This window comes from Oncorhynchus masou, chromosome 12, assembly GCF_036934945.1.
Source record: "Oncorhynchus masou masou isolate Uvic2021 chromosome 12, UVic_Omas_1.1, whole genome shotgun sequence".
NCBI lineage: Eukaryota > Metazoa > Chordata > Actinopteri > Salmoniformes > Salmonidae > Oncorhynchus > Oncorhynchus masou.
Window position 1 is genome coordinate 50,511,460 of NC_088223.1, and position 23,467 is coordinate 50,534,926.

At 44.5% G+C, this 23,467-nt stretch overlaps 1 protein-coding gene across 2 annotated transcripts in view; it reads right to left on the reverse strand.

Moving 5' to 3' along the window:
* LOC135550303 (pro-neuregulin-2, membrane-bound isoform-like) overlaps positions 1 to 23,467 on the reverse strand; it is a 65,399-nt gene that overhangs the window by 9,801 nt on the left and 32,131 nt on the right. Inside the window, exons 4-5 of one of the 2 annotated variants that reach the window (XM_064980973.1) lie at positions 11,332 to 11,452; positions 5,351 to 5,409 (exon numbers count right to left, since the gene is read on the reverse strand). In XM_064980973.1, the coding sequence (XP_064837045.1) occupies positions 5,351 to 5,409; positions 11,332 to 11,452 (180 nt within the window). Of the gene's footprint in view, positions 1 to 5,350; positions 5,410 to 5,814; positions 5,892 to 11,331; positions 11,453 to 23,467 lie in introns of both variants that reach the window. The other variant, XM_064980975.1, reaches the window with a different exon arrangement.

Genomic DNA, 23,467 nt, shown 5'->3' on the forward strand with positions numbered 1-23,467 from the left:
CCCGCTGCCAGAATGGCTGCATGGGATCTCTGGGCCAACCGTTAAGTGTAGATTAAGACACAGCGCACTACTTAGCTAATGAAACATTATATTACCGCTACAAATGGTCCTCTAGTACAAGAACATCGTTTTAAAAGTATAGATTAGACGTCCAGTTAGTGGATTAGAATGTATCGTCCTGACTATAAGGGATGTTAGACGTTACACAGTCCAATGTTACGTTTCCGTTCAGCACAGGCAACTCCATTCTGGGGGGATTTGATAGGACGTGACATGTTAACAGAAAAACCTTACCTGTTTGCAATTGGAATACAACATCAGATCAATTCACTCCGTAGTCCTGCATTAGAACCGCGTGGTGGTGAGGGAGGGGCTGACCGCTAGACAATAAGGGCATGTACTGTAGGAGACGTGGAACCTGCGACTGCACTCAGAGGGATACAGGTCAATTTGAAGACAGAGTCCGTCTCAGCAATCCGTCACTCAACCTCATCTAAGGACCAGCACCTTGATACTATTGACTAAGTGAAGATGATGCTTCACCTCATCCGCAAAAAATAAAGTAACCCAGTCAGATTGAGGGGGGGGGGGGTTATATTGCATGGGAATTCAAGGCCATGGGGCGAAGTGGAGAAGGGCTGCCTGCACCATTCAAGCTTCTGAGCCCATACAGTACATCTGAAAGCTCACTTGCTCTACACAGGTCGCGGCAAATCCCTGCTGTTGTCATGACAACGTGCTCTTGGGTAAGCCCCGGCCCTGCTGAGGGGCTGAGGCGGTCCAGCTTTCTGTACAGGAGTCAACGAGATCTCTGGGGTAGGGGAGACACCCTGATAGGAGGAGGGAAGGGAACTCATACGTGGGATGGATGAGGTTTGGGAAGTGAGTGTGGAGGGGTGGAGAGGATTCTGTCTGCTTCTATATAGTTCTGTTTCGGCCTCAAAACTAACCCAGAAATGCTGAAGAGGCTGATTGTATATGACTGTGGCTCTACAGTCTCCTCCATTATTCTACACTGTTTAGGGTAATCACACGAGTATCGATACAATCATTCGAAATGGGAAAATCCTGTTCTAGCAGGTCAAGTTAACTGTTTGGAAAATGTAGCCAACAAGCAAATTCTTAGGTTACGAGATGCATTTCTTCTCTGGCTGACTAGTCAAGTACATTTCGGATGTACAACGGTTTTGATACAGTGCTGTCACTGGAGTAGTCCTAACCTCGATTGTCACTTGGAACACGTTCAGAGGAAATTGGTGCCCAGAAATGACCTCTCCAGTGTGCTTTCTGAATCCAATGACATGTCAGGTCTCGCACTGGGAGAGGGTGAAGAAAGGGTTTGAGCGCCACCCCTTCCGCCTGCCTTTTCACTTATTCACTTTATTATTAAGTGGAGCCTTAAGCTTGTTCCCAATGCTACTCTTGTGTACACGCAAAGTCCTCTCTGAAAAGGGATCACGCATGGCTGGGAACCTTTTGGGGGGAAATTTCGACAGATCCGATTAAGATAAATGGTTTATGTACCAATGAATGAATTTTACATCCCTGGTTGGTGCCCGACATCAATAAAACATTTGGTCTGATGTCTTTACAGTATTTTAAAATTGTGGATATCTTAATGGAAGAGGTTTGAAAGCGTCACCCATATGTCCTTTCTTCGGTCATCTCAGCATGTTATTCGCGGGGACAAAAAGGCTCTGCTCGGGTTGACTAGAGTTGTCAATGAATACACTTCTTGAAAAGAGAGGCAATTGTGTTCATCTCAGTTCCAGTAAGGTTAAACATACATTACAGCAAGATAGGCACACTGTCTTCTGCTCTGGGCTAGCACTTCAGTACAGTTGAATACAGTACCAGGCTGTAATGCATGGACTCTGGTAAAGGTCTGAAGGCACTGACATGACATATGGTATACGTTTTGCAACTGAACAGTGTACATGAGTAGACTGTCTCTTTAGCTAACGTTCCTCTACTTTTCACTGCCAAAGAGACTGCCCTTTCGGGCAATCTCAACGTTCAATAGATGGGTTAGCTGACAACTTCCCGAAAACAATGCGCACGCTTCAAAATGGGTGAGTTGTCGTGATTCAGGATGGCCAGATTGCGAGCAACACTGACAAGAATCTGCCATGTGGGGAATCGTAAGCGACTTGCTTCAGCTTGTTTCATCTTGTTCTTGATACCAGGTCTTGTTTTGAGGTGTTTTGACGGATTTTATGTCTATGCTAATATGGCTAAAATTCACTCGCTAGCTAACCAACAGCTGTAACGATGTATTTGAGAGGCAACAAGTGCTCATTGTGCACATTTATGTACGTTGTCAATAAACATTGGAGACTAAATATAGTCTACATGTTGTCAACATTCTAATTCGACCCACCCAGTTTTCCCCCATAGTTGCGCACGGGTCGATTTTGTTGCTAAACTACCAACCCATCTAAATGCACTTGAATTTACAGCAGAGTTGCTCATTGGTTGTTGGAAAAACCACCATTCATTTTAGAAACACTTGATGAGGGCTGTGTTTCGTGTAGGCTTACCCTGGCGTGCCATTTTGATAACCGTGTAAATCTCTCTAGGACAAGGTGACTTTTATCAATATATTCACCTGCATTTACCCCCCAAAATTGAATGCTAATTAGCTGATAATGTGGCTATCATAAAGAACTACAAATGCCATGATGATCTGGACAAGACTGCCTAATGGAGACAAAGGTAAGAATCTCTGGATTAACTGTTTAATGTTAGCTAAATTTAGTAATGACTAAATTGGCTACATTTCTTTAAATTGACAACTCTGAACTGTCCTGTACAAGTTTAAAATTGACACAATATCTTTTAGCAAAGGTGTCAGCTAGAGATGACGTGCAAACGCTTGCAGTGATTTGTAGTCTTGCATTATGTCTACATTGATGCTAACTTGCATTTTCAAATCGGAGTAAATAGAGCCGACTATATATATATATATATATATATTTATTTTATTTTTAATTTGACCCCTTTTTCTCCCCAATTTCATGGTATCCAATTGTTTTAGTAGCTACTATCTTGTCTCATCGCTACAACTCCCGTACGGGCTCGGGAGAGACGAAGGTTGAAAGTCATGCGTCCTCCGATACACAACCCAACCAAGCAGCACTGCTTCTTAACACAGCGCGTATCCAACCCGGAAGCCAGCCGCACCAATGTGTCAGAGGAAACACCATGCACCTGGCAACATTGGTTAGCGCGCACTGCACCTGGCCCGCCACAGGAGTCGCTGCTGTGCGATGAGACAAGGATTTCCCTACCAGCCCAATCCTCCCTAACCCGGACGACGCTAGGCCAATTGTGCGTCGCCCCATGGACCTCCCGGGCGCGGCCGGTTTGAGCGCGAACCCAGTCTCTGGTGGCGCAGCTGGCACTGCAGTACAGCGCCCTTAATCACTGCGCCACCCGGGAGGCCCCAGAGCCGACTATATTGCTAAAAGTCACATTGTCTGAGAGAGATTTACACGGTTATCAAAACGTCATGCCAGGGTGAGCCTACACAAAACACAGACCTTTTTTGAAGCGTTTCTAAAATTCCCTATGGGAAAAAAATGAATGGTGAAAAAACGACTGGAACCATTTCCCTGTTTGACTGCTAGGTTTAATGGGTATTATGACACCTCCACTGTGGGGCTCTGTGATGCTTACAGATATGCACAGCAGACAACTACAATATTGCAATAGTATAAATCATTTGCCATGACATGACATTGGAGACAGGCCCAATGTTTAATCGTATACTAATCATATACTGTGTACTTTTGTAATTGCATATCGTAAAATTTCCCCCTTTGTTCATGCGAAACTAGAGAACCCTACGTGACATTTGAAGAGCTACAAAGAGGCAGACACAGATTTATGTTTTGTTCATGTAAATCTCTTTTGGATACATAAACTGCCCTTTAAAACAAGTACTCGTGGATAAATACTAGTTAACCACATAGGAGTCATGTTGACGTGCAAACACTGAGGAACATAGCAAAATTGAGTTGGGGCAGAAAGGCATGATGTATGTACACGTAGTGTGTGGACATACATCAGAGCCAATGGCATTGAGGCATGACCTGCCGAGCTCAAGTTCTCCACATGCCTCTCTCTAATCTGGGTGTAATTGGGAGGTTGATGGACATGCTTGCGGGGGTTGCCAACGTGGAGTGCCGGTACAGGGTTTGAGTCTGAAGCCCCGGGCCACTAGTTCTATTCAATACCGCACTGTAATTACAGGGCAGGAAGTCAGAGCTGAGGAGGACCTCTGTGAGAGCAGGCAGACAGGGTCTGTTGTTTTACTGTGTGGATGGCATTCTGCTGCTGCTAAACCTTGGGACTTGTTCATACAATAACAGTGACGAGTATTGCAGGGAAAGCTAAGGGAGTGTGTGTGTGTGTGTGTGTGGGACACACACACAACTGAGAACGGCATTCTCCATACATGACCTGATCCATGATGTGACTAGTAAAAGGCAGGTGTCGTCATTGTAAACTGCGTGTGCATTTTATCCCTACCAGCACGTTCCGTATAAAGTGATGCAATGCCCACATGCTTACTTTGCTTATTCTATTCCCATGGGATTTAGAGATGGTACATGGACGGATAGCCTTAACAATAACAAATTGGAAAAGGATACAAAGACATTTGAATAATGACCAGTTAACGTTGTCAGGCAATTTGCATTACAATTAGCAATGTCCGTAGGCTAGACCAGGTGTCCTCAGTCTAATGCTTAACAGCCATGTCACCTTGACATTCATGTTGGACAACAAACGCAATAGAAATCGGGCTCTTTCTGTCCCGCGGAGCAGCACTAACATTATCACAAACGGCTGTTTGATTCGATATCATACAAGCGCCATTGTCACGTTGTTAGGGAGGGTTTGATGTGGCATCGTGTGTTGTGTCATTAGACTGCGCTGGCATGCAGTCGACTCGTATCAGGGTTTTCAAATAGCTGGGGGTACACTCGGCAATCCAACTCCGCTCGGGCTCATTCCAGCGGAGCACATGCTAATCACTGTACATATCAACGTCAAGGACATTCAGTACCAAGTCACACGCAGACGTCCAGTGGGTGCGTTGCTATGCTAATTCTCTCCAATGCAGCAATGTGTTCTAAAATTAGAACAGCAACAACTTAACGGTGTTGGTCTGAGGGGAGCGTCGCCACGGGACAAGGTAGTTGAATTGGATGAGTCAACAGACACAGATGGTAGAATAACGACTATGATGGGCAACAACACGGCGCCCCATGCCACATGTCAACGTGCAGGACAGACAGGACAGGACAGACAAGACAAGACAGGACAGAAGAGGAAATGGACATACGGTAGAAACTGGCCATAACGTAGTTTTGACAGCGGTCGCCAGTAAAGTCATTCGGACACCTGATGGAAGGAAACAAAACCACAAAAAGAGAGGGAGGAGGAAGGGAGGAGGGAGTGAAAGAGAGAGAGAGGATGGGTGGGGTGTATCGAGAGGAGAGGATATGCACAAGAGACGGGGAGGAGATGAAGGGAGAGCGAGAGAGAGAGAGAGAGAGAGAGAGAGAGAGAAAGAAAGAGAGAAGCAGAAAAACACAGAGTTAGAACCGCAGCAACACCAGGGACAGTAGAAGCAGAGAGATCCCACTGGTGACACCACTGTGCCGCACACCACCCACAGCTTTGGTTGACCTGAGAGGGAGGAGGAGGAGGAGGAGGAGGAGGGAAGGAAGGAAGGGAGGGGACTATAGAGGTAACCCGGTGACAACCGTGGCTCTGTTCTCAGCTGTGGGTGTCATGTGAACATACTTCTGTAAGGATTGGGCATGCGCAATCGTAATGGCTCAGTCTGCAAGCACCGCGGGCCGAAGTATCCATCCGGACATCTGGGGGAGGGAGGAGGAGAGGTACAACGTAATATGGAAAACACAGCAGTGAACTCAGCAGTGAACTGTATACACGTTACTGGTGAAGACCAGATAGAGGTTATATTACAATATGCAATATTATGGTGGGGCAGAAACGTTCTTCTACCTGCGTCCGACTGCTTCAGTGTGCAAGACATTACAAAAACATTGCTAGGTTTTTGGTTTACTTGCTTAGTAAATTAATTGGGTTAGCAATCCGTGTCTCTCGACAAGGGTGGAATGTCTCTTGCTGAACAGAAGACGGTTGACCAGGAGGGCGTCTTTTTCCCAACGGTTCTCTCTACCATCCAAGCTTTAGCTGTATCCAATCAACAGTGCCGTGAGTTCAAACACATTAACACTTGCGGGAACATTTCCACTCACGAAGGCAACATTTCCACACCATGCCAGCTCTTATGCAAACAGACTGCAACAGTAGTTACCCAACGGCATCTGTTGGTTAATAATCAGGAACTTGGACGCATCGAAAAATAAAAATTGGGATCGAGGCATATAGCTGGATCGAACAACAGACCCTGTGGCACATGGACTCAATCTCAACATTAGGCAACTCTTGAAGTGCTGAAAACATCCGGATTCTGGAGTTAACCATCACTTTAATAACAAAACTGTGCCTCTGCATTGGATGGCACTTTATAAAACAGCCAGAGTAAAACATGGCTAGGCAATGAGTAGGAGGGTACACTGTTCAAAAGACAGAAGCATCCCAGTCTCTCTTCCACGCCCACTCTCTGAATAGATCAAATTTTGCGGATATTATGGCGCCAGTCGTCCCCCCTCCCCCCCGTGTTGCAGACAGGCTTTAACTGACAGGTCAGAGGTCATGGAAACAATGTTGCCCTGATGGAGAGTGCCAGAGGGGTGGGCCTACATGATTTGATATATTTTATTATAGGGTCATGGTTTTTCAGGTTGTCCAGCTCACCTGGGCTTATAAGACACTATTTGCTGTAGCAAAATAAAATAACAATCACTACAAATGCACACACACACACACACACACAATAAACATACATGTATATGTCAGTGAGAAACAATTGTGGAAACAAACCAAAAAAATGTAAAGTTTACAACGTACATGTAAGCTCAAGTGCCCCATGGGGAGGTGGCGGTGGGGGGGTCAACCCACAGGGACGAAAACAACCCCCACTAATCACACCATCCCCCTTGCTTTCTCTTTCTACCCTCTTGACCTCTTCCTTCTTCACATGGGGTTGCAAAGAGCCCTCCATCTTTTGACTTGGGTCACGTGTAGAAGAGCAATCAGTCCGTTACATATTTTGAACTTTACTAAGAAAAACATTTTTATTTAAAAAGCAAGAGGCTCTACCGGCCTCCGCACTCCTCCTTATAGAAACCGCATATATTGGCCACGACATTCCTTCCAATTTCTACCCGCCTGGTTCGGAGGAGCGCATTTAATTGGGTCAAGACAGTTGACTCGCAGAGTTACAGTGTCACGTCTCATGTTGGAAAGATCTGTTGAGTTTGCTCTCGACTCACCACAACCATATTCCTGGGGACACCTGTCCACTTAATGAAAACGCCGCAGCGGCCCCTCTCGCGATCATTCTATTCTTCTCCGTTTGTCTCCTCTGCCTCCCTCATCAAATCAGGATATGCAGTTCATTGAGCAGTGCCAGCATTTCACACTCTCTCTCTCCACCAACGGGGCCGCCAATCCAATAGAGGCAATTCCTCATGATTTAGGAGATTTATAAAATGCCTCCCAGGAGTATTAAGCTATTCCATGCCAAATTACCCATGCTGAGTGATATGTTAACCTGGGGAACACACAACAAAGGCTTCTGGAGAAATGACAAAGAACAATGCTCTGTCACGGTAAAATCAACAAATGTTAAAATCTGTCCTCATAAAAGAACACACTGATAGAGCACATATTGAAACAAATCAATATCGGTTTGAGTGTTTAAACAGGATTAAATATATTCCGTCAACACAAACCAAACAAGCCCATACAGTGCCTTGCGAAAGTATTCGGCCCCCTTGAACTTTGCGACCTTTTGCCACATTTCAGGCTTCAAACATAAAGATATAAAACTGTATTTTTTTGTGAAGAATCAACAACAAGTGGGACACAATCATGAAGTGGAGCGACATTTATTGGATATTTCAAACTTTTTTAACAAATCAAAAATTGAAAAATTGGGCGTGCAAAATTATTCAGCACCTTTACTTTCAGTGCAGCAAACTCTCTCCAGAAGTTCAGTGAGGATCTCTGAATGATCCAATGTTGACCTAAATGACTAATGATGATAAATACAATCCACCTGTGTGTAATCAAGTCTCCGTATAAATGCACCTGCACTGTGATAGTCTCAGAGGTCCGTTAAAAGCGCAGAGAGCATCATGAAGAACAAGGAACACACCAGGCAGGTCCGAGATACTCTTGTGAAGAAGTTTAAAGCCGTATTTGGATACAAAAAGATTTCCCAAGCTTTAAACATCCCAAGGAGCACTGTGCAAGCGATAATATTGAAATGGAAGGAGTATCAGACCACTGCAAATCTACCAAGACCTGACCGTCCCTCTAAACTTTCAGCTCATACAAGGAGAAGACTGATCAGAAATGCAGCCAAGAGGCCCATGATCACTCTGGATGAACTACAGAGATCTACAGCTGAGGTGGGAGACTCTGTCCATAGGACAACAATCAGTCGTATATTGCACAAATCTGGCCTTTATGGAAGAGTGGCAAGAAGAAAGCCATTTCTTAAAGATATCCATAAAAAGTGTTGTTTAAAGTTTGCCACAAGCCACCTGGGAGACACACCAAACATGTGGAAGAAGGTGCTCTGGTCAGATGAAACCAAAATTGAACTTTTTGGCAACAATGCAAAACGTTATGTTTGGCGTAAAAGCAACACAGCTCATCACCCTGACCACACCATCCCCACTGTCAAACATGGTGGTGGCAGCATCATGGTTTGGGCCTGCTTTTCTTCAGCAGGGACAGGGAAGATGGTTAAAATTGATGGGAAGATGGATGGAGCCAAATACAGGACCATTCTGGAAGAAAACCTGATGGAGTCTGCAAAAGACCTGAGACTGGGACAGAGATTTGTCTTCCAACAAGACAATGATCCAAAACATAAAGCAAAATCTACAATGGAATGGTTCAAAAATAAACATATCCAGTTAGAACGGCCAAGTCAAAGTCCAGACCTTAATCCAATCGAGAATCTGTGGAAAGAACTGAAAACTGCTGTTCACAAATGCTCTCCATCCAACCTCACTGAGCTCGAGCTGTTTTGCAAGGAGGAATGGGAAAAAATTTCAGTCTCTCGATGTGCAAAACTGATAGAGACATACCCCAAGCGACTTACAGCTGTAATCGCAGCAAAAGGTGGCGCTACAAAGTATTAACTTAAGGGGGCTGAATAATTTTGCACGCCCAATTTTACAGTTTTTGATTTGTTAAAAAAGTTTGAAATATCCAATAAATGTCGTTCCACTTCATGATTGTGTCCCACTTGTTGTTGATTCTTCACAAAAAAATACAGTTTTATATCTTTATGTTTGAAGCCTGAAATGTGGCAAAAGGTCGCAAAGTTCAAGGGGTCCGAATACTTTCGCAAGGCACTGTACACATAGCCGACTAGCATTTAGGCAAAACAAACCCCTTAGACTAAAAGACACAGTATTGAACCCAAAGGCAGTTAGCAGTCAGCTATCGGAAGAGTGTTCTCCTTAGCGAGTCCCGTATCCTTCATGAAGAACAATGGCCTGTTGAGTCTTCCATGTACAGTACCTCCAACCTATAGTGCAGAGCTCAACAGAGCTTGTGTACTCTATCCTGATTCATGCCATTCACTGTTCATGTCTGTGTTTTTCTTTTGTCCCCAACTTGCAGGAATCCTTATCGAGCAGACATTGCTGATGTGGCCGATATTGTGTATTATGAAACCCGGCGCGACATGTCAGGGAAATAATTACCCTCAGGGTCATTCGTTAAACTTTTCCTTCCCGCTAAAGAACTTTATACTTCAAAGTGAAGGGCATAAAAACAGGGCCAGCTGTCGGCTGGACTTGTTCAGATGGTGAGTAATACCCGCTGAAGCCTGGCCTATATTGAATGAGATGGCTTTGGGGGCAACAATTCCCCGCAGGCCTCCCCTGCATTATTCAACTCTTCTGGACCCGTGCCTCGACCGTGAGTCAGTTAGCTGCAGCAATTGAATTATTGCTCCCTCCAATTTGTACACAGCTTATTGAATGGCTGTTGCAGCCACGCAGCACTGCTTGCCGAACAGTGTTCCTGGGGCCAGCTGAACACACACACAGTGGCTCGCCAGTGGACCTCCGCGCCATTCTTCCCCGTAGACCCAACGTGGAAGCATATGTGATATTTACATAAATGTACCAACACTCACTATAATAGGATGTAATAACGTAATTATAGAGATGTAGAACACAACAGCCCCCCCCCCCACACACTCTTTCCCTGGCACAAGCTGTGATATTGACGCAAACTGTTACTACGCAGGATGACCGCGCCGTAAACATTAACCTGTCCTGAGACTGCCGCAAAGACGACACCCAGTGTACAAAAGGCATGTACTCCGTGTACATTCTTGCATATGCTGTTTTACCACAGCTGCTGCACACCTACACATGTCAAAGGCAAATCAACATGCCCACACTAGCATATAGCTAGTACATCCGGTACACACGCAAATCAGAATCTGATCCAGAGAAAAAGGTCAATCAGCTCCCCGTGGCCACTTCCACAATCAACAGAAAAACATTTATCTTCCAAAAACAAAAAATGTCCTTCGCGCACTTGATTTAAAACCAGTGTTGTACATCTGACCCTCTTTTCAAAAGGTCTTGTGATGTAAGCAACGATCCTATTTAGCTCGCTAGAGGCCTCTGACTGGCGTAAATATTTGTTCCTTACACTACCAGTGAATCATGACATTTATAAAAAAAAAGGCCTTTTCATGTGCGAGGCTCCTGCACGCCAAACGTGGGCAGAGAACGACGAGCAGACCACAATCTAGCCTCCTTATCAGCAACCAAAGTATACATGAAAGAGGCACAAACCCTTACAATAGACATCTGCACATACTGGCAATGCCTTCCTGTAATCCTCAGCTATGCCGGGCCTCCTGTAAGAGAGAGGGGGCTGGAAGGTGGATGGGGGGGAGAGGGGGGGGATAAAGGGAGATTACAACCATACGAAGGGGATAGAGAAAAGGCCTCTGCTAAGAGAGGGTTAGAAAATCACTTGACATGACCGGAGTCTTGATCCTGCAATCGATCTGTCATTACAAGAGCACAAGGAGACAGCGGCTGGAAAACAAAAAGACAACTGTCCAAGTAGAATTCAAAATGTTGCCATGGGACGAGTTCAGAAATAGCGGCGAGGACTCACTTGCAGGAGAGCTGATTGATACCGTGTATAAAGTAACAGTCGCCGCCGTTCACGCAGTAATCCTTCTCGGTGTCGTTGCATCTTCTGGCGTGGCCCGAGCCTGGTGATAGTGTGGTGGTTACTGTCGAGGAAGAAAGAGCGACATGTTAGCAACACAAGACATAAGAGTACTATAGGCAGTTAGAGCTCTGTTACTGGAGTAGAGTACAATGTATATTCTGTCATCTAAATAATACTTGAAACTAAGACGGCTCCATTCGGAGGACTTAGGTGGAAGAGTAGAAACACAGTGCGGAACATGCTACAATATACACGAGCAGTCAAAGGTTTTTTCCAAGGGTTTTTCTGTATTTGGACTATGAAATAACACACATGGAATCATCAAAAAAAGTGTTAAACAAATCAAATAAATGCAATTTTTGATTCTTCAAAATAGCCACCCTTTGCCTTCATGACAGCTTTGCACACTCTTGTCATTCTCTCAACCAGCTTCATGAGGAATGCTTTTCCAACAGTCTTGAAAGAGTTCCCACATATGCTGAGCACTTGTTGGCTGCTTTCTCTTCACTCTGGGGCCCAACTCATCCCAAACCATCTCAACTGGGTTGAGGTTGGGTGATTGTGGAGGCCAGGTCATCTGATGCAGCACTCAATCACTCTCCTTCTTGGTCAAATAGCCCTTACACAGCCTAGAGGTCTGTTTTGGGTCATTGTCCTGTTGAAAAACAAATGATAGTCCCACTAAGAGCAAACCAGATGGGATGGCATATTGCTGCAGAATGTTGTAGCCATGCTGGTTAAGTGTGCAATGAATTATAAATAAATCAGAGTGTCACCATCAAAGCACCCCCACACAGTCACACCTCCTCCTCCATGCTTCACTGTGGGAACCACAGATGCAGAGATCATATGTTCACATACACAGAGTATCACAAAAACACAGTGGTTGGAACCAAAAATCTCACATTTGGATTCACAGATTTCCACCAGTCTAATGTCCATTGTGTTTCTTGGCCCAAGCAAGTCTCTTCTTCTTATTAGTGTCCTTTAGTAGTGATTTCTTTTCAGCAATTCGACCATGAAGGCCTGATTCACGCAGTCTCCTCTGTGTAGAATTTATTTGGGCTGTAATCTGAAGTGTAGTACTAATGAACTTGTCCTCTGCAGCAGAGGTAACTCTGGGTCTTCCTTTCCTAGGGCGGTCCTCATGAGAGCCAGTTTCATCATAGCGCTTGATGGTTTTTACAACTGCACTTGAAGAAACTTTCAAAGTTCTTGACATTTTCCAGATTGACTGACCTTCATGTCTTAAAGTAATGATGGACTGTTGTTTCTCTTTGCTTATTTGAGCTGTTCTTACCATAATATGGACTTGGTCTTTTACCAAATAGTGCTATCTTCTGTATACCATCCCTACCTTGTCACAACACAATTGATTGGCTCAAATGCATTAGGAAGGAAATAAATCTAAAAAATGTACTTTTAACAAGGCACACCTGTTTGAATCTAAATGCATTCCAGGTGACTACCTCATGAACCTGGTTGAGAGAATGCCAAGAGCGCGTAAAGCCGTCATCAAGGCAAAGGGGGGCAACTTTGAAGAATCTCAAATATAAAATACATGTATTTGTTTAACACATTTGTGGTTACTGCATGATTCTATGGGTTATTTCATAGTTTTGATGTCTTCTCTATTATTCTACAATGTAGAAAATAGTTTAAAAAATCAAATAAAGAAATACCCTTGAATGAGTAAGTGTGTCCAAACTTTTACTGGTACTGTATATACTTGTACTGTGTGCAATGAAGGCAGCGCATAGAGACAGGTGCAGGAACTTTCCACTCCAGATGGCGTGGTCAACCAGTTGCTCTTTTGTGATTTTATACACAATACAAGACATAAAACACTCACTTCTCATTCAATCACTCATCCTCCACATAAAAACGGTCACATCTTTCCTTCCAAGAATTACATTGTGTCTCTCAGTAGTGTTGACACGGACTCAAGACGCTCTCTGTGCAAAGATAAATATTTCCCCCTGAAGAGCGTATGAGTCCCTGTTTATCCCTTGATTCAGATCTCTGGAATGAAATGGCCTAAATGTCATGCCAACTAATCCTCCACTGTTATGTAAATAGTGCTAAGAGGTTTTGGGATGAGGCCTGAGGAGTGGCAGGACTGGGCAAGGAGAAGAGGGAGAAGAGGGAGGACTCCTCTGTCAAACGCTGGGATGTAGCCTCTGTACACTGAATAGATTTCAACCCCACACCTTGCTGGGGTGTGACAACATGTTTGTGTTTGCCAAAATTGGAGGTTGATTGACAAATACATACTTGTGAATGTGTAGCCTACTTCCGTACATACAGTATTGTTATAATATGGGGGGCACAGTTAGTGTTCAGACATAGACAAACACACCATCTAGGTAACACGTCCACACTCCATTCCCCCAGGGGGCAGCAGCAACCTTGTCCAGGTGCCGAGCCTGGTTGATAAGCACATCAGGTGAGCGTCAGTCAGCGTCCCAGCTGGCAAGTCATGAGGCTGCTGGTTTTGTTTAGTTTGTTTTTTGAGTTTTTATTTTGGCCATGCCTTTGTCATTTTTCCTTTCTTGTACATATTCATGTTTCACCACCATCTGAACAAATAATAATCCACTTGGACTGGCCGACCAAGAGGTTTAAGCTCGGTAAGCCCTTTAACTCGGTAAATTGCTGTCTCCTGGGCATATGTGCATCCAACCCCTGTACAAAGCGAGTGCAACAATATCCGTAGGCTAGTAACGGGTTTTGTAAAACAGTACATTGGTATACTTGCAATACTAACTTAATTAACTTATCAAAAGACCTACCCAAATTAAATTCCTGCTTGTAGTAACTTGATACGTAGCAAATTCAGTTGGTGCTGTGGTGGCCATGGTGAAAACAATATTACACAACACACGCACCAGACACGCATGCATGCATGCACACACGAACACACACACACACAAAACACTGCTGCATCACATTTTGTCACGGTGTTGTCCACACGTTGACCTCATTCCTTCCAGCTATTGATTTCAATTATCACTATTGGCATACATAGAGGGATACATAGGTAGAGGATGAGAAAGAAAGAGACGGAGAGAAAGACATTGCTTCCAACCTGACCTGTGATTGGTGTGATCAGCGTGTGATGAACAAGGCCGTTGCACATCTGTGGTCAACTAAACATCCATTTGAACTTAGCCCTGAATACGTTGCACATGTTCTGTTGGATAGCACATGTAACCTATTCTAAAGCAAAAAGACACATATTTGCAGGAACTGTTTTCAATAAATGGGGGGGGGGGGGGTCTGCCAACTCAACAGGAATGCTTTTTCTCCTAAAGTGCACAAAGCTTTGCAAATACGTTCTCAGAAAGTGCACAAAGCATTGCAGAAACCTGTTGCAGCAAATCATAACAGTAACAGATTCTGCGAAGGACAAATTGTACCTGTAGCCAGATCCCCCCCGGCCCCTCAACTCTCCAGTTAACTCATTCACTATCCATTGCATGACATGGCAGGGAATCGGAAGAAAACATCCTAGAACAAAAGCACTGTACACTTTGCTAATAATAGTGTTCTCACAGCTCGCTCAATTCATACATGGAGAGGCGCCCGTTGGCCCAGGTCCAGCTGTAGCAGAGCGTGTATAGTGCTGTCTGTCAGAGGAGCGAAGGTGCTCCCACCGTGCCAGGAAGGAGAGAGTTTACAGTACTCAGGCTCTACTACTTGTTTATCTGTGAGGGGAACTAATGACGTGGGTTAACCACTGCATATTAAACTTAATTGTCGCAAGTGGGCGAAAGCACTTGTCTCTTGAAGACAGCTTTGTTTTTTTAAATCACTCTCTCACACGCTCCCTCGTCTGTTTTATCAAATTATTCTCTTATTTCCTTGTCGACTTAAAGGCCCAGTGCAGTCAAAAGCTTCATTTGTCCTGTGTTTTATACATGCATTTCCACACTATGAGTTTGGAATAATATTGTGAGATTGTGAAAATTATGTTAATGCCCTTTTAGTGTAAGAGCTGTTGGAAAAGACTGACAGAAATTTCAGCTTGTTTGGCTACGTGGGTTTTTTAGAGTTAAAAATACCAATAACAAAGAGTTTCCCTTCCTTTCTGATAGTTGTCAGGTTACACATCCCTCCAATTAGGAGCCTCTCTCAGAGTACTCCCAGACAGTCCTAGCAAAATTGAGAAATTGCATTTAGCTAAGAATCTTTTTATTATTTTACCATTTTAATTGAAAACAATCAATCACAGTAAGGTACTTCAACTTTTTTCCCGAAATGAATTGATATTGACATAAAGATGGCTGAATTACACCTTAGACTCTTCTGAGAGAGGATCTGAAATGTGTAATCGTGATTTACGAGAAAACGTTTATTCGGACAAATAACTAACTGTTTTGTATGGTTACACAAACTGTGCTGTTCGGGGAAGTGACTATAATGAATCAGACAGCGTGTGCATTTTGCACCGTACTGTGTCTGTGGAATAAATTCAGCGTCTGACTGAATTAGTGTAGAACACCAAATATGTCCTTGCCTACCTGTGATGATCAATGTAGACAGTTGAGTAATACTTCCTTACTTTAATACTTAACACTTTACTTTAATACTGTTAACGCTATCCAGGAGCGCTCCATTCTTCATTACTAACCCTTCCATAGACGACTAAACACCAATGGGATGTTTTATTAGTCGCAATGTTGGGTTATTGGATTGTAGGCGACTTAAGTGCCTTTGATAATCAGTGAAGGAAGAGCTCATTTCGCAAAAGCATGGAGAAAAAAAAGTAGACCTTTTCAGGTCTTGAACATCTATGTCAAGTAGATTTAAGTCAAAACTGGAATTTGGGGGTCCTCCGGGCTGGCGCAGTGGTTAAGAGCCACCAGAGACTCTGGGTTCGCGCCCAGGCTCTGTCGTAACTGGCCGCGACCGGGAGGTCCGTGGGGCGACGCACAATTGGCCTAGCGTCGTACGGGTTAGGGAGGGTTTGGCCGGTAGGGATATCCTTGTCTCATCCCCCTCCAGCGAGTCCTGTGGCGGGCCGGGCGCAGTGGGCGCTAACCATGGTTGCTAGGTGCACGGTGTTTCCTCCGACATGTGTGCGGCTGGCTTCCAGGTTGGATGCGCACTGTGTTAAGAAGCAGTACGGCTTGGTTGGGTTGTGTATCGGAGGACGCATGACTTTCGACCTTCGTCTCTCCCAAGCCCGTAGGGGAGTTGTAGCGATGAGACAAGATAGTAGCTACTAACAATTGGATACCACGAAATTGGGGAGAAAAAGCGGGTAAAAAAATTTAAACTAACTTGGCCACTCAGGAATATTCAATGTCGTCTTGGTAAGCAACTCCAGTTGAGATTTATCCTTGTGTTTTAGGTTGTTGTCCTGCTGAAATGCATCTCCCAGTGTCTGGTGGAAAGCAGACTGAACCAGGTTTTTGAACGATTTTGCCTGTGCTGAGCTCTATTCCGTTTCTTTTTATCCTACAAATCTCCCTAGTCCTTGCCGATGACAAGCATACCCATAACTTGAAAATATGAATAGTGGTGCTAAGTGATGTGTTGTGTTTGCCTCAAACATAACGCTTTATATTCAGGGCATGAAGTTAATTTCTTTGCAATTTTTAATTTGCAGTTTTACTTTAGTGCTTTGTTGCAAACAGGATGCATGTTTTTTGAATATTGTTTATTCTGTACAGGTGTCCTTTTCACTTTGTCATTTAAGTTAGTATTGTGGAGCGACTACAATGTTGTTGATCCATCCTCAGAGTTTAATAGCTGTGATAGGAGAAAACAAAGTGTTTTAAAGCCACTATTGTCCCCATGGTGAAATCCCTAAGCGGTTTCCTTCCTGTACGGCAACTGAGTTATGCATCTTTGTAGTGACTGGGTGGATTGATACACCATTCATTCTCAAAGGGATATTCAATGTCAGTTATTTGTTGTGTACCCATCTACCAATAGGTGCCCTTCCTTGTGAAGCATTGGAAAACCTCCCAGGTCTTTGTGGTTGAAAATGTGTTTGAAATTCACTATTCTATTGAGGGACCTTACAGATAATTGTATGTGTGGGGTACAGAGATTAGGTAGTCCATCAATCATATTTAACACTATTATTGCACACAAAGTCCATGCAACTTATTATGTGACTTGTTAAACACATTTTTACTCCTGAACATATTTATGCTTTCCATAACAAAGGGTTTGAATACTTATTGACTCAAGACATTTCAGCTTTTCATTTGTTATTAATAAAAAAACATAATTCCACTTTAACATTATAGGGTGTGTAGGCCAGTGACCCCCCCCCCCAAAAAAAAATATCTAAATGTAATATATTTTACATTCAGGCTGTAACACAACAAAATGTGGAAAAAGTCAAGGGGTGTGAATACTTTCTGAAGGCACTGTATTGTTTATAGAGTATATTAACATGTCTGACAATATCATCATTTTGGGGATTTTAAATCCATTGATCTTGCAATTCAGCTATTCAATACAACCATTCAGTACCTTCAGGGAAAAGGAACCGGAATCAATACTAAATCTGGGTGTTATTTTAGAAAAATGGTTATAGCTCAGTAACAGTATGGTGAGGCTGAGGCCAGGTCTGTTCCTGTTCTGACCACTACAGACAACCTGCCAGTCCTGACTGGTGCAGGGTTGAATAATGTACCAACCCACTATCCATACAACCAGAATTCTGACACGTTTTCCTGAGCTTGTCGACTGTACTGTGAATACCTGCTGAGGAAGCATGGTATTCACAGCGGCCTGTCTGAGGGAATGTTGAGCTCAGACACCTCAGTGCACAGAGAAAACCAACTGCTTCTCACGCATCTAAATAAAGTAGCGTTCTCTTCAATGACAACTGATGATCAAGACAGGGAGAAAGTGGACCACACTATTTTCCAACAAAACACAAGGAAATGGGGGGGGGGGGACAATTCTCATTACCTAAGAAAGTTTGGATTGTAAGATATTCTCCCCTCTCTCTCTTTGCCTCTTGCGTGCTCTCGTCTTTTTAGCAGAAGACACTGACAGTGCTTTTATGTGCCTTTATCCTCAGGAGGCAGTCCAGGAATGGAGCTGCTATAAATGGGTGACAAATGAGACGCTTCATCCTGATCACAGCGTCTAGTGCGGCGTATTCGACTCTTACCCTACGAGGTCTAGAGCCCGCTGTTTTCTCTTTCTACCTGATCATTAATTAAACGCACCGGATGTCCCAGGTCTAAAATCAGTCCCTGATTAGAGGGGAACAATGAACACATGCAGTGGTCCAGAGTTGACTTTGAGGGGTCTAGGAGATAGAAATAGGGAGTGTTCCCTCTCTGTACCACATGCCCATATTGTTGGGTCAGTATCTCCTGTCTCACAGAACCATGGCTGGGTCAGAATGGTGTCCACTGGCCTTGGAGCCCGTGAAGCCTGTGGCGGTTTACCAAGTCAGGGAGCAACTCCATTCTCATGTGCCTGGTTTCTCATGTTTCGTAGCCATGTGGCTGAGTAAGTCAATCCCACGACCACGTTAGTTCTCCCTTCAGCAGAGGAACATCCTGGTCCTGATCCTCCAACTCCAAGTAAAGGTCAGTTCCCCCGTCTAAGACTGGGTTCGATGATGTGCTCTCATTCCCATAGGGTTATAGGTCAGTTTACCTGGTCTATTAACCTCAGGATTCTTCTTCCCCAGTCGTGTGCCGACTGGATTTTCCACAGTGTTAGCTTGAGCCCAGTGGTTTGTCCAACAGGCTTCACCACGGAGTTTGATGAATCCTTCATGGCCAGAGAACTGAAGAAGAAAAAAAAGACTGGGGGTGCAAGAGGGGCCATCTGGAAACCTTCATAAACACGTCTGTCTTTCCGCGCTCTCCATAGGGTTCTAAAGAAAGGCCGTAAAAATGAAAGGAGAGGTCCCTGTTCCGCTGCGTTTTGTTCTTCTCTTCTTCTCTCTTCCCGGAGGCTAGCCCTGTTCTGCACCTCTCAACACTCAACCATTGGGAGCAATTACAGTATATTCAAGTACATCAACAGGGTCCTCATCACTAGGGCCACACAGAGTCAGTGGAGGAATCTGAATTTTACCAACCCAGAAATTGTCTTGTGTAAAAAAATAAAAAAAAATACTGTATGGAAATGATTCCCAAATGCAAATACTGCTGTAAAGCAAGAATCAATACTAAGATGCAGACAATAACTGTAATTAAATATTCTCAGCAGCAGATTCCATAAGGCTCTGGTCATTACTCTTCTCCGTGAAAAGCATGAAGTAATTCAGTTATGTTTCAGGGAAGAGAGCTATTAAAGACGGAATAAGCAGCTAAGGACAAACATGTTTCTACCTCTGAACGCAGCATAGCGAGACAACCAAAATCCTTAAAACACTAGGAAAGACTTGAGATGTCTAGTTTAGGTGGGACCCAGGTCCGGTTATAGAAGTCACCAGTAGTCATCATAGCCTGCATCTTAACTGGAATGAACCAAGTCCAGATTGTGGGAAAGAACATGGTTGGTAAGAGAAAAAGGTCTAAAAGTGCAAGCCCCAAGCATCAACTGACAAATGTATCTCCAAAAACCCTGACATATTTACAGCTAGTCAAGTCTATATACCAGCAGCAGAGTAGAAAGCCCTGCATAAACCCCCTCCTCAGTCCTGGCTGGGAATTTCAGACATGTCTCTTGTTACAGCTGGGACTGGGATCTCTTATCACTTTGCTAGGGGTCAATTTATACTGCATGCATTCTTCCTGCATCGGTGTGGTTTCCATTATGTGTAACATCCCTGTTTTCTTTCCCCAGAGGGATTCGAGCAGTCTCTCCATTTCAGTCCTCACTGTGCATGGGTACATTTATTACGGGAAGATAAACCAATACATAATATGGTAGCTGCTGATAAGAAATAAAAAATAAATAAAAAAAGTAGAGTAGTTCACAAGATAATTTTGGTAGCAATGGTTCTCTTGTGAAACTGGGGTGCCCTGTGGTGCATCTCAATGATAATATGACTGGTTGCCAGTTTGGTGCTCGTCTGACGTGTGTTGAGAGCGCGTGTGTTTGGGTACGTGGGTAAGGTTGAGGGACAGGAGATGAGCTGCATCTTCTTTGTCTCAAAGGCAGTGGTTCAAAAGAAAAAGGGTTTAACTGTCGTACTTTTGTTGGAATATCAGAGCTGCGAAGCTCAGCAAGACCATAAGGCTCCAACTAACAGCGGCACTGACAGATCAAAAATCCCTTACGCAAACACTGCAAACACAAAATAGCGCGCTAACCAGCCACCCCCCCCCCCACCTCCCACACACAAACAAGGCTCATAATCTATCGTGTGGGTCTTCGTACATTTCACAAGTTGAACCGAGTTCAATGAGACTGCTCCACCATCAACAGCCTGAGGGGTACTCGATCATTGTTTAGGCAAAGGGCCAGAACAGGACATTATCTCTACCAAGAATTTGAGAGACACATAAACAGAACATTACTAATGATAATTCACTAAAAGCCTGTTTAAAGAGGAAAGTGACCATCATTATTTCAAGGGCCATCCAGCTGGATAGAGAGAGACGGAGTGCTTGAAATGTACAAAATGGAGTCCGTTCTGAACTTTATCCTAATCTCCCCTCTCATCATGTTTTCATTTATATTCTTGCCTCTTATTGCCCTTTCTCAACAGCATAGCTGATATGCCTGGTCTTGCCTGCCACAGTCATCTCTGCATTAAGGGGAAATCAAAGAGTGCCACAGCATGCGATTGCACAACAGCCAGTCATGTAAACAAGCAAAGTGAACATACTGAGGAGGAGGAGGGGCTGGGTGCTGAAACTGTCAGGCAGCAGGGCAGGTTGGGTGTTCAGCAGAATGAGTACAGTCAGGCCAGGTGTTGGCTGGAGCAAAGGGCCTGCAGCGGAGTGGGATGGTCCCCAGTGTGTCCTACTTTCAGGAGGACCCAGGGGCCCCATTTGCGTTCCCCCCTGCCGTCCCTGCTCTGTTTGGTGTAGCTGTAGTGTATGACAGTGGATAACTCTCCTATCCCTCACCCTCCTCAGATCCAGGCCACCGGGGGTTTTGGAGCATGTGGATGTGGAACCCTGAGCTAGCACCCGGTGCGGCAGCAGGAGACAGGCACCCAGGCCCAGGATGAGAAGGAGGAGGGTGGGAAGAAGCAAGAGGATGAACCTTCCGACCCCGGAGCCCAGCCGGGTGCCTAGCCGGGGATTACTACGCAACGCAGGGCAACCCAACCTGGTGCCACCCTCAGCCCCAACAGACAGCAGCACAGGGATTGGATACACACAGAAATCCATCCCATTGCCTGTTCAATGCACTGTCCCTTCCCACAGCAGCTTGCCCTGGTAACAGTGGTAGTAGAGCAGCAGGCTTTGCAAATCTGAACCAGATTCAAAATACTCCCATCTCTTTGTTAGATCCACTGGAGTTCCCATGAGAAAGTATCCCCTTCATGCTTCCTGCGCAAGGAAGCGTGTCCGCTCTGGTTCACACCTCGCCCATGCCTCAGCCCTCCGTCCCTCCCAAATACACGCACTGCCCACGCACTCTGGCGGCCATGAAATTGGACATCAGAGCACTGCTGCGTGGAAGCAGATGGTGCTGGTCCACTCCATGGCCAGAGGACAAACTAACAGTGGAGGGAGTCACTGAGCACAGAGGGGCCAAAGCAACCTGACCCAGCCCAGGAGCACCGTAACAACTCCAGCTCCTACTCCAGCCCCAACCAGATCCCAGCAGACCAAACACCAGGGGCCTCAGTTATCAACTATGAGTACATTTCGTACTCAATTCTGGCGTACGTGGAGATTATAGGATTTGCAACATATACGTTTTCATTGATAAATCAGAGACATATTATATTTGTGTGGTCTTGAAAGAGCTACAACCCCGGATGGAAAACGCCCATCATCACTTTTTATGGTAACAAAAACGCCCTCCATCACCTTTTATGGTAACAAAAACGCCCTCCATCACCTTTTATGGTAACAAAAACGCCCTCCATCACCTTTTATGGTAACAAAAACACCCGCCATCTCCTTTTATTTTTTTATTTCACCTTTATTTAACCAGGTAGGCAAGTTGAGAACAAGTTCTCATTTACAATTGCGACCTGGCCAAGATAAAGTAAAGCAGTTCGACACATACAACAACACAGAGTTACACATGGAGTAAAACAAACATAGTGTCAATAATACAGTATAAACAAGTCTATATACGATGTGAGCAAATGAGGTGAGATAGAGATAAAGGCAAATAAAGGCAAAAAAAGGCCTGGAATGGTAGATTTGCAGTGGAAGAATGTTCAAAGTAGAAATAAAAATAATGGGGTGCAAAGGAGCAAAATAATTTAAAAAAATAAATAAATACAGTAGGGAAAGAGGTAGTTGTTTGGGCTAAATTATAGGTGGGCTATGTACAGGTGCAGTAATCTGTGAGCTGCTCTGACAGTTGGTGCTTAAAGCTAGTGAGGGAGATAAGTGTTTCCAGTTTCAGAGATTTTTGTAGTTCGTTCCAGTCGCTGGCAGAAGAGAACTGGAAGGAGAGGCAGCCAAAGAAAGAATTGGTTTTGGTGGTGACCAGAGAGATATACCTGTTGGAGCGCATGCTACAGGTGGGTGATGCTATGGTGACCAGCAAGCTGAGATAAGGGGGACTTTACCTAGCAGGGCCTTGTAGATGACATGGAGCCAGTGGGTTTGGCGACGAGTATGAAGCGAGGGCCAGCCAACGAGAGCATACAGGTCGCAATGGTGGGTAGTATATGGGGCTTTGGTGACAAAAAGGATTGCACTGTGATAGACTGCATCCAATTTGTTGAGTAGGGTATTGGAGGCTATTTTGTAAACATTGTAGACATTTCCGAAGTCGAGGATTGGTAGGATGGTCAGTTTTACAAGGGTATGTTTGGCAGCATGAGTGAAGGATGCTTTGTTGCGAAATAGGAAGCCAATTCTTGATTTAACTTTGGATTGGAGAAGTTTGATGTGGGTCTGGAAGGAGAGTTTACAGTCTAACCAGACACCTAGGTATTTGTAGTTGTCCAAGTCAAGAGCCGTCCAGAGTAGTGATGTTGGACAGGCGGGCAGGTGCAGGC